General features: G+C 43.0%; 1 protein-coding gene across 2 annotated transcripts; it reads right to left on the bottom strand.

Annotated features, from left to right (window-relative positions):
• Window positions 1-879: 879 nt before the first annotated feature.
• Window positions 880-18,403, bottom strand: LPL (lipoprotein lipase). 2 transcript variants are annotated; one of them, XM_032675783.1, is made up of 10 exons: window positions 18,148-18,403; window positions 11,201-11,364; window positions 10,880-11,059; window positions 10,147-10,258; window positions 8,051-8,284; window positions 7,564-7,806; window positions 6,354-6,474; window positions 5,376-5,558; window positions 4,092-4,196; window positions 880-3,125 (listed from the first exon to the last, which is right to left on the bottom strand). In XM_032675783.1, exons 1-10 carry the CDS (start codon window positions 18,209-18,211, stop codon window positions 3,080-3,082), a joined length of 1,452 nt encoding a protein of 483 aa, XP_032531674.1. In that variant the 5' UTR covers window positions 18,212-18,403; the 3' UTR covers window positions 880-3,079. The 2 variants fall into 2 exon arrangements, with proteins under 2 accessions (XP_032531674.1, XP_032531673.1); XM_032675782.1 differs by having other exon boundaries at window positions 11,201-11,367; window positions 18,148-18,389.
• Window positions 18,404-18,801: the final 398 nt, after the last annotated feature.

An 18,801-nucleotide genomic window follows, 5' to 3' on the forward strand; every position in this document is an offset into this window, starting at 1 on the left:
CAGTGCCCTTAGAAAATCTTTTCCATGCATTCTACTTTGCAGATTCAGTTCTTCCCTCTTCCACTGATTCCCTCAGGGTACTCCCTACCCCCCTCTTCCCTTCATGTCTCTCCCTCCATCTGTTTTCCATGGCATATCTTCCCTCTCCTTTCACAGGGAATTAAGTTTGCTCTTGTCAAAGAGCAGTCATCTTTCACCAAGTGCTGGAAGCAGAGTTTCCCAAGTCAACTTGGAGCCCAATATGATCTTAAATGTGTATGTCACTACAATTCTCCCTAATTCCAGCAATCCCCTTCTGTTGCTTTGGTAGAGCCTTGCTGTGCATGACAGAGCAAACTGTTCCGTGACAACCAAGTTTGAGCTCAGCTGCACTCAAACCATGTGGGTGAAAGTGAATTTTTAATTATTTCCTTATGTAGTAGTGGTGGTTACAGACTGGTGTTTGCCCCCTTTACCCACAGGGTCAGAACACCTGTATTTTGGCAAAACATGAAGCAGAAGCATAATTCCACCATTTAAAAAAAAAAAAAAAAAAAAAAGAAAAAAAAAGAGAGAGAGGAAATTAGCATTTCAAAATAAGGACATTTCTTAAAAGGTCCTGAAACCTGAAACCACAACCTGCAAGTGACAAGCTACTTCTCTTGTGATGTGGGATACTTGCTTTCACATAGTGATTCCTTGATGTCTTAACAGATGGTTTTTTGCATTTCCCCAAACAAAATGGAGCCAGAGGACTCACAGAAATCCCACATTTTATTTTTTTTTTTAAAAGACTCTCATCCCATCTTTTCAGCCCCAGAATCCAAGGATAGGCTCTGGCCTTCACATAAAAGGTATAAAGCAGATAGCAGATTGTTTAAGCAAAACAAAAGTAGTGACTTCAGCATCAGTTTGAGAATTTTATTAAAACCATAGGTTTCCATTCTATACAAAACTGAGGAGCTTCCTTAAAATAAAAAACGTAGTAACCACATAGGAAATAATGCAGCGTAAGTGGCTGGTTGATAAAAATCTCTGAAAGCTATATACAGGATTAATACTACACAACTGTATTAAGGTAGAGACTGTCAGCAACTTTAGCAATATATACAAACTACCTTTACACTCATAAATATCTTATTTACAGCTAATAAATAACATCCAGAGCTAAATCATGTTTCCTCATGAAAGAACCTTCACTGGTTTTTATCCAAGACCTAAATGTGTTTGTATTTAATCCTGTATTAAGAGCACAGCTATTCAGATACTTTGTTTTCAATGACTTTAACTCTTAAAAGACAACTGCAACAACATGTGGTATCTATAGGGAACAAATCATTATATTTATTTTTAGAGGTCTCAAATGCAGTGGCTCAATACTCAACCCCACCCTCAGTGACTCATCACATCTCTGTTGTAGATTAAGGGTTAGGAAATCAAATGTGAACAATTTCAGAGCTATTAATATTGCAACATATTGCACTCTTTAAGACTTTTATCCCCAAATATACTAGCAGCTACAGTTGGAAAAAAGTAACAAACTTTGCACATGAACACATACATCTTTGTTTTGCCTTCAAGATGGGATGATGTTGGAGAAATCACCGTCTCCGTGATGTCTTCCACATGCAGGAAAGGACTACAATACCCAGCATCAACAGCTCACATTACATTTCAAGTGTCTACCTTCAAGCCCTTCCACCTCCCCAGGATTCTATCTTCTAGAAAGCTAGAACAGGGCTAATGCACCTTCCAGGGCGCCAGAAAAACTACATGTTACTTAAAAATGGGGAAGCGGAATGCCTTCAATATACCTATTCTTGGTAGCATGTCTAATTCCTGTGTTTTTCAGAGCACTTATTTTTGTGCAGCACACAATCAGGTTCCCTTTGACTGGCACAGCTCCTGCCCCTTGCTGGATTCCATCTCATGTCAGAAAGCTAAGCAGTTCCTTGCACTACATCAGAGCCACGAAACGAACTGCCAGTCCAAATTCCAGTACAGGGAAGTGTGAGCATGTTTTCTCACGTGCCCAATGGATTCACTTGCACTGAAAACTGCATACAGCAGTGACTCAGCTGCATGAGTGACACTGGGTGTCAAGGAGCAGAGAACCTATCCCAGTTTTGGCATACAGAATGCAAGCAAGTGGAGTGGGTGGAGAGGGTGGGGAAAATATATCTGTTTCCTGCATTTTCTGGTAGCTCATTTCCTCTGCAGTTCCTTGTTCACAGTGTTGGAGGCTAAATGGTTTCATTTTCAACAAGTGAAAGCACAGATAAAATGTTCAATGTGCATAGGACACTGGTGTATTGCTGCCTTCTCCTACAACTGTTATTTATTCCAGGGTAAGCTGCATAGAAGTAAAAAGCTTAACACATCATACCTATTGCTAAGCTGCACTGGCATCTACCCCCAGTAAAAATACATTCATGACCACAAACTAAAAAATTCATCCCCATATTAAGTCAGGCCCTCACACCTTCTAGTAACACACAGAGTAAAGGGTTTGTTTTTTTTTCCCCACATGAGAAACCTACTTATTTGCTAAAAACACATTTGAAAACAACAAATTCTCACCACTGAACTGCCTGAAAATTCAGTTAGCCAAAGCAGAAAAAATTCTGTCCAGTTTCAAAAGACTCCTGAAAGGAACAAAAAAAAAAAACAAAACACCCAAAACACAAAAAAAACCCCTGAAAACAAAACAAAAAAATTAAACCAACCACCACAGGTACAGGGCTTTGTTTTTTTTCAATAAATACTAGAAAATTGCTACAGAGTATCTGATGTCAAGAAACCCTGTCACAAGGCACCATGATTAAGCAAAATTACTTATTTCTTTTCAGCACTTCAAGACTTTGGTAAGTTGTTTTGCAGGTTTCTTTTTGTTTTATACTATTTGGATAATGTATCTTTATGGTTAGTAACTTCGTATGCTGAGACTGTCTTACAAGAAGTCTCTTAAGATAGCTAGGAATAGCAGGCAAAAAGCCAGCAGCGGATAAATATTTCTATATATTTGGTACTGAACATCCAGTCCACAGGGATGAACAGACTCTCCTCCTCCCCAGTGTGGAAAAATCTTTATTCTTGTCACTTAGGCAGATTCTTCAGCGGAATTTTCTTTAGAGGCTTTCTTGGCACTGTGGGGAAAAAAATATAAAGGTGATGAGGAAGATGTAAGATACTTGCTCCTTTTCATCTTATTTTTGAGAATAAAGATTAAAAAAAAAAAAAAACGCTACTCATCAGGAAAATAATTATGTGCTTGGGCTTCTCATGGCCTCTGCTCGATTTTGCACATCAGACACACAGAGGTCTCAAGGCCTCCCGAGGTCGTTGCCCTGGAGTGAAGGCCAGCACATGTGCATTTTTACGCAGAGCTGGATCTCAAGTCTAGAAGTGTCCCCATGAGACCTTTCACACACAGCAATAGAACTAAAATAAATACAACCGCTACTCAAACTTCAGTGGATAAAGTCCAAAGAAAACTGGCCCCCCCACTTGAAAGTTTACTCTGGGTCAGAAAAACTGTTGATAAAAATATTAAAGTGCACCGAGGGCTATTAAACACGGACTGAATCTCTGATCCAAATCAGAGATGCAGATCTCAGGAAGTCACTCACCTGACAGCTGCCAGCAGAAGGCAGTGTGCCAAGAAGAGCCTGTTCCACTCCTGTACCAGCCTCCAAACCTATGGCTGGCCAGTGAGGAGGAAGAGCTCTGAACTGACTCAGTATGGATGTTTCAATGTTCTTCAGTTAAGGGTAAGTGTAGGGCATCTGTAGACAGAGGCATGTTTTCCTCTTTGTGCTAGTGCCTCGTCTGTGAACCCTCTCTAACAGTCACTCATACTTGGCCACCATGTGAATCTGAGAAGCAGTGTACTTTCTTTTCAGACAGGCCAACAACCACACAAGGAGATGGTTTGCAGAGAAGCAAATTAAGACTTTTTAAGCTGCTAAAGCTGCCATAAGCAAACCTCAGGTTAGTCTGAGCCATGATGCTTCCAAAGCCTTGAGAAGACTAGTGCACGAGTTAACTAAGGGGGAAGTTTCATCACCACTCTTGTTCCCAACAATCCAAAAATAATAGTGGATCATTCATACCCTCCTCTTTTCCTGTTGACGGGCTGCTCCGAGCACTTCACGAATATTGCTGCCTCTTCTCCCTTACTGAGACGTGAGGTGCCATCTCGAGAACAGAACACCACTCTGGAATAAATATTGGAGGGGAAAAAAAAAAATAAAAAATCACATGGCTGAGCCAGACATGCCTTTTTAACCTTAGAAATAGGACTGGTGCTTGGAAGCAGTCTCTATACTTTGTCATGTGGGGCACTACTACTTTAAAAGTGTGTGAAAAAGTTACTTTTAAAAGAGAATTCTGTGACAAAAGAAACACTGCACAAGAAAAATTGGTAAACAGTTTATACGTAGACATCAAACTGTAGCCATAACTTTCACTATGATCTTTTGCACGACATCTTCTTGAAGCTAAAACAGCAGAAGGTCTATTCTCTTAAATCTCATTTTGATCAGTCCTTATGCAAGTTTTTTGTCAGGTGAATGAACTTGGAAGAAAGCCTTACTCCCTCAAATGTTTGCAAATGAAGTAGGTTGTCAATTCCAGCAAACCTGAGCAGTTGCTTTTCTATTTATCAGTACCTTCTCCACCCCTATATTTGTTCAGCTCTGATAACTGTTCTTTGATCAAGTGACTGCCTTGTTTATTCAAAGAAAGAACTTATTATTTACTATACTGCACATAGGACACACATACTCTGTTCTGGGTCCGTGTTCTGCAAACAGATCTCATGCCTAGATGAATGAGTATTTCAAAAGATTCATGTCAAAGCAGTTCTGTTCAAACTTTGATGTTTTAACATTCATGCATTAGCAATGTCCTGCAACAGTCATGTTTTTTTCAGTTTTCTTCCACCATTCAGGTATTCAACTCCTAAGAAAATCCAGTTTAACAGAGCAATAATTTCTTGTGCAAACACGCTTTTGGAAGGGTTTCTAAAAATCTCCTTTCTAAGCATGCTCTCTACAAGAAAACCTACTCAAATACCCAGCGTGAAAATGGAGGAGGAAACTGCAAACAACCACTGATGCTGGTTCATGGAAATACTCTCATGCATATTACAGCTAACCTGAGACAGATGAGACAGCGACACACAAATTAATTGTGTGTGAGTAAGACTACAAATTGCACATCCCAGTGGAAGCAAACAACTGAACCTGGCTGATGTAAGTGGTGGTTTGATGCTACCAGAGCCCTGATTATCAGTGCTGCACCCACCTGTGATTGCTTAAAATGTTTGTCCCACCCTGTGAGATACCAGAAATCAGGAAACACTATCAAAGCTTACAACAATCAAAACAAGTTACTTTTTCTGAGTTTCTCCTGACTTCACTCTGACTCTCTGGATGTCAAATGTAAAAGGAGTCCACCAGTCAGTCCAGCTGAACAAAGTGTCTTTCTCCCACTGCAGCTTCAGCATAAGCAGGTCCCCGATGTCCACTTCTGTGTAAATCAGGAAGGAGAAGGTCTTGTTTGAGGAGACTTCAGGCCTGCGGGGAGAAAAATAAAGAAATGAAAAGCACACTCTGAAACTGTTGGACAGATAAAGAAAATTAAGGAGAAAAAGAACCACAACTTTTTGTACTCTAGAGAAGAAGGAAGCAACCTTCTCCATAGTTCTGATGGGTGGAATAAGGACGAAACACCTTAAGCTTTTGTAGAGGCAAAAGGAAAAAGCTTTCTGCAGCAAGGTTGGTAAAATCCTGGGACAATCTGCCAGGCAAGGGGTGTCTTCTCCTGTATTGGTGACTCTCAGAGAAGCCAGACAAGCACCACCAGTTTAGATTCCTCAGAGCAGAAAACAGACTTTGGTGCTTTCCAGCTCCATTCCCTGCCAGCTCACAGGCAGGGATGCACCCACGAATTTCTGCTTGTTTGCAGAGCTGTGAAAGCAAATCCCATGTCTCCCTCAGCTTTTGCACCGAGGCCTTCAGACCCATCAGACAATTAACTCCAGGTTACAGGTGACTTTTAAGAAGGTTTAACACAGTTGGAACACAGCATAAAGATATTGGAAATAAGAAAGCACCAGAGAAACTCTTATCGGGCTGAGTCACAGGTCAGACTTCACATTTCCATATTTCAGATGTCTTATCAAGAAGAGCTCCTGTAGAGCTCAGTTCATTAGCTTCAAAAGTGGATGCATCTCCTTGATCAAGGACACGAGCAGATTCTGGGTCCCTGTAAGATTTCTGTAGCTGGAGCTAGAAAAGACTTTCATCTGGGGCTTTAACAAGTTTAGGTAAACTGAACACTACATTTTAATTGTTTCTGTAGCTACTCACAGTGTGAAAGAAATTTTCTCACTCTCATCTAGAGTGCCGTAGAGAGAGATCAGGAATGGCTGATTTGTCTTAGTCATATTAGTCTTTCCAAAGAAATGGATCTTGACTTGGTAATGAAAGACTGGAAGAATGCAAAAGAAAATGCCATTAGGAAAACTCAACCTCCAAAGAGACTGCTGGCAACAAAACCACCCAACCCCACACCTGAAAATGCTAGGCTGGAATATGCCAACTTCACTAAAATGAGGAGCTTAGTTCCCTGTAGATATCCAGGGAACTATTTTTGAGAGGTGGTGAATATTAGTATGAAAGGCAATCACTATTAAGAAAAACCTTTGCAGTTCTTGCAACTGAACTCTGCATTCAAGCTGCCACTCTAACAACCTCAGAGTCTGCAGTATCACCCTTAAACCTGCTACTGCATGTTTAAGAATTGCTATCCTTGACTTGAAATGACTTGTACCCTCCTCATACCTTGGTAAAAAAAAAAAAAAAAATCAACCCACTGACACCACAGATTAAGTACCAAACACCAACAGAACACTGCAGGAATGTGCCCTCTGATTGCTGGTCCATCACACAATACACACAACAAACATACCATGGGGTACAGGCAAAGCTAGGGAGGAAAAATAAAGTAGTAAAATCCAACTCAGAAGCCACTTCCCTAGCTGAAAGCCTTCCTGTTCTCTCTGGTAGTGTCCTTCTCAGACCTGTCACTGTGGCAACTGGAAACAAGAAGTGCTGTGATATTTTTAATGAGGGCTAGTAGTCCTCTAGCAAGTGCACTACAAAAGATACAAGTCAGATGGTTGCATATCTTTAAATAAGTTTCTTAGCAGATTAAACTCTGCTGATTATTTCCCCAGCAATAGTAAAAACTCCTCTGGTTGAAAAATACTGAAAAATTCAGAAGACTCAGTTGTTCCAAGTTGACTGGGCCCCAGAGCATGTTTTCTTAATTTTGCTACCTAGAAACTTTCTTTTTGTACTCTATCCCCACCCCCACACCTTGAGTAGGATGGCACTGTTTCCTCTGAGACTGTAGTTTAGCTTGCACTCAATGGCAAGCAAGAAGCAAGCTTCACCCCTGCTCACCACAGGCACCAAAGCAGGAACAGCAACATCATCATCTGCAGCACATGCCCACCATGACACACAGATGAGCACAAGCACCAGTCTTGTTCACGATTAAGCAGGCAGGACCTACCTTTATAGGGCATCTGAGCACGGGTCTTCAAGTACATTTTGGTGTTTCTCTTTGTTCTCACTCTGTTGACCTTGTAACCCAAATTGTTGCAGCGGTTCTTGCGGCAGCTCAGGCAGAGACCCTTCTCAAAGGCCTCCTTTGTGTTGCAGCGATAGGCCATGCTGGGCTTTTCTTCATAGAGGAGGGAGTCAATGAAGAGGTGAATGGATCGTTCATGGGAGCATTTCACCAGCTGGTCCATATCTTGAAAGAATGAAAATGTATAATATACATATAACACATACATATAAAGATATGAATCCCTAGGCAATGCTGTCAACAGGCATGATCCACTATGCCAGAGCTGGGCTTTACAGGATGACCTTTAAAAAGCACTTAAAAAAAACCTATTCCTGCACCTCTCAGAGATCTTCGCTTGCAACAAACCTATGAAGCTACTGAAGATCTCCCCTTGAATGTTACACCATTTGTTTCAGAGCAACCTCACCTCCAAAGCCTTTTTCAGCAATCAGACGGAGTGCTTCTCCAAAGTTGCAACCTGGCTGGAAACCCCCACCATTGGGATAAATATCAATGTGTCCAACAGGCTTCTGGATCCCAATACTGCGGTCTGGAGAGCCTCGAGTGTAGGTGTGTAGGACATCCACAAAATCAGCATCATCCGGGGAGAGGCGTGTAGGGGCATCAGCATACTCAAAGGTAGGACCAGCTGGATCCAGCCCTTTATGGAACAAACCACAAAGAAAGACTGTCTGTCAAAGACACTGACAACAAATGCCAAGTTCAGCTACCACATTGGGCCAGAATATCGCATATGACGTTGGTTTTCCTGCAGACATTACAGTGGGATCACTTAAGTAGCATTCATGTATACAGGAGAATCAAATACACACACAACCTTGAAATGCTGTCACTGTTTAAAAAAAAAAATAAAAAGTGCACGCAGACATATGTAAGGAAGCCCAGATAACTTCCTCAGAGCTGCAGCATTTCCAGCGGATGGAAGAAACAAACTCATAAGTGTGTTCTCAATGTCTTCCTCTTGTCAAGAATTGTACAACTTGTAGCTGAAGCATCTGAAGTATGGAAAAATGTCTTGCCAATAACTCCCTGGTAGGGGAAACAACTGGGAAACAAATGAGAGCTTCACTCATTGTCTACATTCCTCAGGGGAAGGGGATTATTTTGGTAAAATGTCAAACTGCAGCAACACTGATATCAAAAACACCCAGAACTATTCTGCCAATGAACAAGTACTACCTTTTGAATTCAGACAACCACTTGAGAGATGGTTGCAAGCAGAGCTGAAGGGATGTGAAGGGGACAGGCACCTGGGTTGTTCAACCATGCTTCACCCCGTCTGAGCTGCCTCCCCACTGCTGTGAGGACTTCAGGGACCACATAACATTGCTCCCTTTGCTCAAAGGTGACGCTGTTTTCCCAGGGAAATGGCTCATCCTGTGCACCAGGAGCAACTACGGAAGCATAACAGAGAGCTACTGGTATTCCAGTGATTTGACAGTCTCAGTGGAAGCAACAAGCCTGCAGCTGAGAGAAAGGAAGGATAGAGGGACTAGTGCTTTGGCCTCCTGATTTCAATCTGCCACCTTCTCAGGTCTCAACCTTTCCAGATGCAACTGCTGCCTAGCCCACCTCTCAGCCTGCCTGTGGATCTGAGGTCACAGCCAGGCTCAGCTGAAAGGGTGAAGGGTGCCACAGAGCTAGACTCCCTTCCAAATGCTGCTCCCAGGTTCTCTCAGCAACAAAGACACCACAGATGATCAATTTTCTTAGCCTCATTTGCTGATGCCGGCATTTCAGTGACATGAAATCAGCCCTCCAGGTGCCAGGCTGTAAACCAGACCCAGGGTGGCCGTGCACTCCACCTTGTCTAGCACACTTCTCAGTCTCCAAAAATCACCTTAAACAGCCATCTAAGTACACATAGCAACAGGGTAAGAATATCTATGCTTTGTTCTCCTTCCCAGAACTCTCACAGTATTATTTTCAGCCTAGAATATTTTTTGAGCCTGTTATGACTCATTTTTTTTTAATAACCCACAGTGGACCTCTTCTGATTATCTGTCCAGTCTCCCTGTGAGCCTGTATAAACTTCTTGCACCTGCAGCATTCCATGACATGAAGTTCTGCAGGTCCTATATCCACTGCAGCAGGACTTAAACCCTGTTCTTTTCCAATGGCTCCCACCAGCTGCAAGGAATGACTGCCTGGATGAAGACAACCAGCTGAAGTTCTCATGCTGCAAGAGATACTGCGACCTCTCCAAGCCGTGGATCTGGCCAGTCCCAACCACATTCCCCCCAGCTAGTCTCTTATCATGGCTTACTCGCTCATTTCTTGTGAAGAAGCAAATCAAGGCTTCTCACTCACCACCTTTGTAGTTCTTTTCTGAACCTTTTTCAGTTCTACTACAGAAACACTAGCCCTGCAGTTTCAATAAAGCGTGAACACAGAATCAAAGTGCTGTCAGCAAGCAACAATTATTCCGGTGATTTTTCAGAGAAAAATGTTTCAGCATGGAAGAGACAGGACTCTCCACTCTACAGTCACAGGTTTTCTTACCAGTAATTCTGTTCACCTTCTTCTTGGTCAAGCTCCCAGCAACCCCAGCAGCATGAGCACCTAGACTGTACCCCAGCAAGTGGACTTTGTTGAGAGGATAATTGAATTGCTCCTGTTCAAGAGAACAATTTGTTTAAAGTTTGAAGCCAAATGTGAAAATGTCAGAAGACACAAAAGAAAATGCTTTGTTAATACTTAGATTTCTTTTTGAGCCATGAATAATAGAAGAAATACTATACAGTAATCATAATTTTATCATAATTTTGTGCCATACTAGATCACTTGAGCTAAGCAACTTAGGCAAAAAATCTAACCAGAGAGGATTGCAGAATGAAGGACAGAACACAAGACTGTGTATGATATGAAAGGTTTTCAGCCACTCCCTTTCCACCAGTTTCTGGATCTCTTAAGTGCTTCCCAAAGGAAGGGCAGATTTCTGTTTCCCAAGGGATGGCTGCTGTAAAGTATACAGGAATCTGTCCTTCATAGCTACTTCTCACACGGTTCCAGAGACCACAAGGTGATGTTTCTGGAATGCACTGTAAAAAGGCCTCTTTGAATAAGAGGTAACCAGTAAATTAAAGTTGGAATTTTACCAGTCCAGCAAAAGTACTGTCTTAAACAGTTTAACTCCACCTACCCAACAGAAGATTATTAACACAGCTGTACAAGAGCTGCTTTGTCTCCTAGGATATCATGCACAATGTGAGTGAGGTGTATCTACATGTCTTACCTCCATCCAGTCAATAAATGTAGCAACATCCTTTCCCACCAGCTTAGTGTATGCAGCAGACACTGGGTAGTGCTGCTGAGCTCGAACTAGCCAGTCCACCACAATGACATTTGAATCAGGTTCCCTCTTGTACAGAGCAGCCACAAGCTTTGGTACCCAACTTTCATACATCCCTGTCACCTGTCGGTTGTGAGGGTTTTTAATAAAAAAAAAAAAAAGAGAGAGAGAGAGACAGATTAATATTATCTGTGAAATACAGACACCTCAGCACAGTTTATCAGCAGTGTGGTTAAAAGGGAAATTCCTCCCACTTTGTCTTACCGTCCACCCGTGGATCACCACAAAGGTTTTGCTGGTGTGATTGAAGTTGCACTGTGCCAGGCTGTTCACCTGCCCAGGTACCAGGTAGCAGATATCCTCATCGGGCTCTGCAGGCGTCCGTAAGGAAAACTTGCTCTCGATTCCCTCAAAATTGTTTTCAGCTTCTGCTATGTAAGACCACAGAAAACAGAGCAGTGTTTTAAGAGTAGTAGGACAAACAGTTCAGAAGTCATAGGTACAGTGCTGGAGAGGTATCTGGAGCAGTCAGTGGGACAGGAGGTTTCCACTTCCTACAGTACTCAATGGCCACACAATACCCATGCAAAGAGAAAAATCAAAGGGTGAAAATTGCTGCCCTTCTAAGGTCCTGCTGAAACAGTGAGAACCTGGCAAGCTGCTGGAGGTACGAATCCTTTTTAGAGGGCAGTATTTTCCCCACTTCATTAAGCAGGAAACCTGTTAATTACCACAAGAGTGCAGAAAACCACACAGGAGAGTCACAGACTGTCATGCAGGAAAGCAGCAAATTCCTACCATACTATTAAATATTTTGGTGGTGCATCTTCCACATCACCTCATCAACAATCACTGCCTAACAAGGTCCTTTACAGCACCCAGTAGTTTCAGTGTACGAAAAACAAGGTCATCCCTGTTTTACAAAATGCTAGTTTTAACTTTTGACAAACAAACAGCAGGTAGGAAGATCAGGCACCCATCAGGGAAACTGAACTAGCAAACCAGAAGCCTGTACTTTGAAGGCAGTACATTTTCAGATCATCTGATAAGCTACAGAAAAATAAGCTGCAAGAAAATATCTTCCTCTACCTGAAGGGGAGGGAGGTGAAGATCATCACAAAGTCTGTGATGGCCTGCAAAGATCACTCCCTCCAGCTCACAGCTTCAAAATGTAAGTATTCCTTTTGCTCCTGCCAATGCATAGAAGTGACTTTAGGCTTCATGCTCTCTACTTTCTTTGTCTGGGAAGAAACAAATGTCTCCTCTTTTCATGTCTGATTCAATACTTAAGTACCTCTATATCCAACAGACCCTCTAATTAACTGTGGGCTTTTCGAAACCCAAGGCCCAGTTTGGCAACGTGAGCTTAGAAAATACTGACTGCCTGTTTTTCAAGTGCAGCTAAACTCAGGCCAACTTTGTCCAGCTCAGAGTTGTGTTTCCTGGCATTGTGACCACCAAGATTTCACAAACTCCTAAAGACACATTAATGAATGGCTCCAAGCCACCAAAGGAAATGCAAAAGGACAAATAAGGACCTCATGCCAGGCATGCAAAACAGACTTCCACTCCCCTTCTTTTTTACATTGCAGGCAAGGTTTTCTATGATAATTGGAAAATTTACATTTATCCATAAAGTTCTGCTGCATCACTCAGCTGATGAACAGCTAATAATTCATTTTTTTCTGAAACAGGTTCTCATCTTCTCATTTGAGCTACCAGCCATCAGGGCAGAACTTATGCCTGAACTCACCCAACCCTCAGGCAGCTCTATAAAGCCTGGGAGGTTCTTGCTGTGCTTGGGGGGTCACAGAAATCAAGGTCTAAAGCAAGAGGTCTAAAACCAGTACACAGCCTTGCAACAAATGCATATGTACAAGCCCCCAGTGAAATTGGTCACCTGTAATCAATGGCCTAACATGGCCTGAGTTCATCAGGATTTCTCACCCCTCAACAGCAAAGCACATGCAGGGAAATAAGAACTGTTCAATGCACAGAGGCAGTGCTCAGTTTTAGGCTGGCCAGCTAATCCAGAATAATTACAGTGAGGATCTCCTTTCTGTCTCTTTCCCCCTAAAGAAAGGATAAAGTCTATGGAAAATACCTTTCTCCCAATCAGTAGAAGTATTCATATAATGTTACACACAGCAATTCACCTACCTACTGAAAGCTAAGTTTACCAAACTAACCAAATGTTTGCCCCTTTTCTATATTTTTGCATTTTCAAAATTTCTTTTTTTCCCCACCAGCTGAGTGTACAAAACACCTTTCTGAAACAAATCTTTAGACTTATATTGTTTACTTTTTTTAGCCAGAAAAAAGGAAGTCCCAAAGGCTGATTGGTTAAATACCAACTACAACTTTTCACTCAGCAGTGAATCGGTGAAACCTTGAAAGGAACAAGAACAGCTTTCAACTGTAAGCCATGCAGTGCAAGGACTTTCAATTATGTATATTCCCATCTAGCACAGGAAGGCGAACAAGAATAGTCCACTTGCTCACTAGTTAATAGTGCTTCCTTTCATACTTAGATATCATTTCCCTTCTGAATTAAACTCATCTGATAATCATCAAAAATCTGATTTACACTGATATCCTGTCTTGCAGTGTGTTTTCAATTACAAACACATGCTAGAATTTGCATCTAAAGTTCAGACCACAACTCTTTGGAAAACAAGCTTATAGGAAATTCACAATTTGAAGTGCACTTTACTTAAGGGCACACTTAGAAAAATACATCAAAGTTACAAAGATTGCATCACAGTGGCATCTACCACTGAAGATGTGCTAAGTGCTTCATAAATATTCGTGTTTCAGACTAAAAACCTTTGGCAGGGATTTAAGGACATAAAATCGCTGAGATGTAGTCACCTCCAGGAAAGCAGCAGCTGCAAAGCAGCAGCCCATGAGTTAGGGAAATGGCAGGTGGCCACTCTGCTCACTTAACTATGTTGTAGGAGGAATCAGAAAGTCAGAAGAAATTACTGTTATCGTCTTATGCCCACAAAAAGCGTCATGTTATCTAATGACCACATATGGTCAGTTCCCAGCAGGAAAGATACCCTTTGGATAAGGAAAGTGTGTGTGGTGGGGTTTGTTACAGACTTCTTCACGGTGTGCTGAGGAGCTATCCTCAGAATTTGCCTGAGTTTGGCTTTGCAAATTCTATATGGCTCAGAGCATAAGATAACCTGTCTACATCTCATATTGTGGTGCACACATGCTGCAGTACCACCTCACTCCCACCTGCTACAGATTAAATTTTAAAAATATGGTATAGAGGTTCATATAGTCTGCACATACTCACCACATGGACCAACATCTACATGTACCATGTTTTAAACCTGAAGCAGAGAAGTTATGAAGCATATCACTTCAGAAAACTAGTGTTTCCCACTTCTGTTTTTGTTATCTCATAATGTATCTTGGGTCTATTCGATAAAATGATTCAGAACTGAACTTTGTCACACACAGATTTTTGCCATAGACCTTTTCCTCATAGATTTAAAATGAACAATCTTTTTGAATCAGCCAAACAGTCAGGTGTGATTCTTTACACAAAGAAATGCAGAGACAGTCAATGCAAAGAGTCACCACTGTTTAGTTAATAACATGTTTTAACTCAAGCTAATTAAAGCAGGAAAAACCCAGAAATGGGGAGTTTTCAGCATGTTTCTGAAAGGTGAATAGAAACCACGGTGGTAGTGGATCATGGGTTGGACTTGATGATCTCAGAGGTCCCTTCCAACCTGGCTGATTCTATGATCTGAATTCACATCACATTTTACATAATATAGATACAGAAAGTAGATATCAAGATATTTACATGCTCCACCCTGAGACACTGAAGTAGCTTTTCATGACAAGAATGTAAGTCCACTTCTAAACAAGGCCTTGGAGAAAAACAAATCTGGAAGTAAAAACATGTAGACAAAACAAATCCATCCTTCTGTTAAAAAACCACATGTTCCCAAACTTAGTTCAGAAGAGTTACAACAGCATGTGTTCTGTATTGCAAAAGCTTCCAGGCCCACAGTTAAAAATACAAGCCTCTGTTGCAAAAGAAAATTTTCTGTCTACAGCTATGTGGTTACAGTTAACAAGGTGACCTACAAAGCGATTACTTAGGGAACTGGAAAAGGATTAAGTGACCAATTTCAGATGCAAGTTGGCTTTTCTAACAGCCTACAGGCTGCACTGCCAAACTTCACCATTTTACCATGCTCCATGAACTTTTCTGATGTTTTTCTGACACGATCACTTCAACAGTCTCAGTTTTTGTATTAAAAAAAAAAAAAAAAAAGGCAGTTGTTCTGAGCACCAAGGTATTGAGAATCTCATAGAACTCAAGAGTGTGGAAAGGAAAAGCTTAGAAACTGGGAAAAGTCAGTAGTTCTTTTTTTCCTGTTCAAGCTTTCTGATGCTTTTGACTTGCAACTTGTGAAACTCCATTCAGTTAGACTTTAAGCATTCAGACACAGTAATCAAGAGGATTCAGTTTCAAGTTTACTTCACAGGAAGCCCAAGGCAACCTGGCAAATTATTTTGATTGTGAAAACTGTTTATCACTGGTCAGTTGGGTGGAGAATGAGAGTTTTGAGGAAGTAACAACATCTGGAATATTAATCAAACTGCCCACTTTGGACACAGCTTGCCAGAATATAACAATGCATTTGCCAGAATGAGCACACCTAAGCTACATTTTTAAAAAGGGAATCTTTGATAAACAGCAACTTCCTAATATTACGTACTCAGAAATGGAAATACTATTAGCTAGGTGCAAAGATCCTTGAAATTCTATTACTAGACTGTGTAAACTGCTGCCCACAGAGACATGCACACAAATACACATGGACAGCAGCAAACATCTGCATGTAGCATCAAACATTTACCAGCTGTAGTTTACTGGATTAACTCTACCCTCAGCTGACAGCCAACATTAGGATCATCTATCAATCAGTCATACTGAATTCCTAAGAGTTCTGAAGGAAACTCACAGTCAGCTGTAATAAAGGGGCTGCATCACAGAAATTGTTACCGTTTAATCTGATCTACACTATAAACTGAAAGCAGACTATTGGATGTGTTGCAATCCTACCTCACAAGTCAGGTTACTGTTTAACCTTGCTGTAAAAAAATTACAACCCTAAGTTTATTTATGTATTCCTTAGTGGCAGAACCCTGAGAGTACGTTCTGCTTCATTTCACAGGTGGACACAAAGGGAAAGAGCAACCCCTCTGAAAAGCTACTGGGCACAAGTTCAGATGCTAAGCAAGGACCTCCCTGCTCAAATCCTGCAGCTGGCAAACTGCTACTCTTGCACTGTGCCCATGGGTGCTCCTTTCCAAGGTGCTCCCTGTCAAATCCTTACTCAGCTGCAGCTGGGATGCTCGTAACTCAATCTTGCCATCCATCAGTCCCTCTGGGATATCTGGAATTAGCCCAAGACAGTTAAAATCCAACCACTGTCAGACTTTGCAGTAATAAGGAGGAAAGGACGCTTTGAGAAAGCCCTGGCACGCAAGTACTTCTGCACAGAGGAGAGGAGTACTAGTGGTCGTGCTAATCTCTCCACAACACTTTTGATGCCTGACAGTCTCACCTCTGTACCTTCTCAGAAATGCATTGTTTCTGGAAAGGCGACAACACAGCTGTCCTGGTAGGTCTACCCCAAACGCAGCCATAGCAAAAGCCAGTGGCTCACATCACACAACAGTGCAAATACGCTGACTCTGGATTTACATTGGTAAAAACAGGGATCAATCAGAATGTATTCTTAGTAATGTTGTTATCTTTTCCTGGAACACCAATATTGTCTTCATCTAGAATATATTTCTCTATGTTGTTCATTAAATATTCCTGATTTCTGAAGGGCTACATCACGTGTTTTCCATGGTTTCAAAGCACTTTTTACTGTGGTGTGCAAGAAATAGTGTCGGACTGAAGGCTTGCATAGCTTTAGGATGAACACACAATCTGCTTTCATATAACCTGTTCCTAAGGAGAAATAATGAATATTATTAGTACGTCTGCAGCAAGTCAGTTCCTGCAGGGATGAAAGCTTGCTCTTGGAAGGTAGTTATTTTACTGCATACAACTTGGATACTGTGATGAAAACTGGTTTTGATTGTCTCTGATGACACAAGATGGATTGAAAGCAAGAACACATTTCTTTGTCTGTGCCCTAGCACCCCATCCTCTTACTTTTGAATACTTCCCTTCAGCTTCCCTGTCACAAAGCAATAACAAAGGCATCCACAGTAGAAGAAACAGCAGTTTATACATTCCATTCTAGTATCACACAGCAGGTCTAGCAGCTACGGCCACATTTTCTTCTAAAGCCGTGCTCTTTTAAAGATAGACACTGTGTGTGGGAGACCAGTGTAAGAAAGAAGCCTGGGACAGGGTAGCTGCTAACATAAGCTCGAGGAGTAGTGGTCTCCTAAAACAAGACTCTTTGCTCGTAAAAGCTGCACTCGTGGTGTGATTAACCGAGAGAGTAACAGTGAACATCTAGCAGTCAACATTCCCACATGTTCCCCTCCCCGTAGCCTGGGAGGTGCCCGCGCACCAGTGCAGGTGCAACAGGCAGAGTGCAAGCACAACCGTAAGTGATTCCACAAACACCGCGAGAGTACACCCTCTCTGCTCACTTTTTCCCTAATGGATTCTGCTGCATTACGGGCATTAACAACGACTCAAACAGATTATCGTGATACCGATGAAACTCAGCCTTGCCTTGTCTAGGACCAAGAACCGTAGGAAATGGATGGATGAGTCCCATGCAGAACAGAGGAGAGGGCTGAGGGACCTTACCGTGATGCTACTGCTGCGCCAAACCCTTGCTGGAGCAAGGGCCTCTTGGAAGCCACCTTGCTTGGGGGGGAAAGACACATCCCAAACCTTGACAGCTCGTGCCATCAGCCAGGCAGGCTGTGCCTGAGCTCCGGTCGGAGAAGAGGCTCCACATGTCTCCCAACAGGATGTAGGGCCCCCCGGTATCACTCTCCAGCGCCTTCTGAGGCCACCTCACGACACCCGGGTCCCGCAGCATCCCAAACACCGCGGGAGAGCTTTACAAAAGAAAAGGTTGCAAACTCCCCTTTCCCGCCATGCCGGCAGCGTTTCCTCCCCAAGCCCCCCTTCCCCAAAAGCAACAGGCAGGCCCGGCAGCCCCCGTGCGCGCTCCGGACTCCGTTCCCGGACTCACCGCCCAGAGCAGGCACCCAGCGCAGGCAGAGGTAGAGGACGGCCAGGAACACCTTCCTCCCCATCCCGCCTCCTTCAGCGGCGCAAAAGTTTCGGCACAAAAATAAAAAAAAAATAAAAAAAAAATAAAAAAAATTTAAAAGTAACTTTTTGGTTTAAAAACACTGATGAAAACTAAATACAAGCGTAGCGCGGCGGGGCACGGCCGGCTGCGGGACCGTCCCCAGAGCACACAACACCTTCCACCACCGCTCCCCGCCCGGCCCCTTAAGTGCCCAACAATATGCAAATATGCAAATGAGCCCCCCGCGGGCATTGGGCGATCGCGGCGGGGCGGGGCCGGAGCGGGCGGGGCGCGGGTTGGGGGCCGGAGCCGATCCTAATCCCGATCCCAATCCCAGGGGGGCAGCGCGGATCACGGCACGGCCCCGGCACGGCCCCCTCTCGGCCCCGACCCCCCCTCGGCCCCGACCCCCCCTCGGCCCGACACCCCCTCGGCCCGACCCCCGCAGCCCACCCACCTCCCCCCGGCCAGCCCTGCCCCCGCCGCCAGGATGCGGCCACTGGGTCCTCCCCGCCCGTGGCGACCCTGTGCTGTGCCCCTGGCGGGGTCTCCCTTTCCATCTCCCTGCCTTTGCGCCAGTAACCAGCTGCT

Source organism: Chiroxiphia lanceolata, chromosome Z, assembly GCF_009829145.1.
Source record: "Chiroxiphia lanceolata isolate bChiLan1 chromosome Z, bChiLan1.pri, whole genome shotgun sequence".
Classification (NCBI taxonomy): domain Eukaryota; kingdom Metazoa; phylum Chordata; class Aves; order Passeriformes; family Pipridae; genus Chiroxiphia; species Chiroxiphia lanceolata.

Coding starts and splice junctions, on each gene's coding strand:
- LPL (XM_032675782.1), bottom strand. CDS start 18,211: ATGGGGAGGAAGGTGTTCCTGGCCGTCCTCTACCTCTGCCTGCGCTGG. Junction 11,060..11,200: donor TGGTGATCCACGGGTGGACG/GTAAGACAAAGT, acceptor CACAACCGACAG/GTGACAGGGATGTATGAAAG. Junction 4,197..5,375: donor TCAGGAGAAACTCAGAAAAA/GTAACTTGTTTT, acceptor TATTTATTCCAG/AGTGGTGTTCTGTTCTCGAG.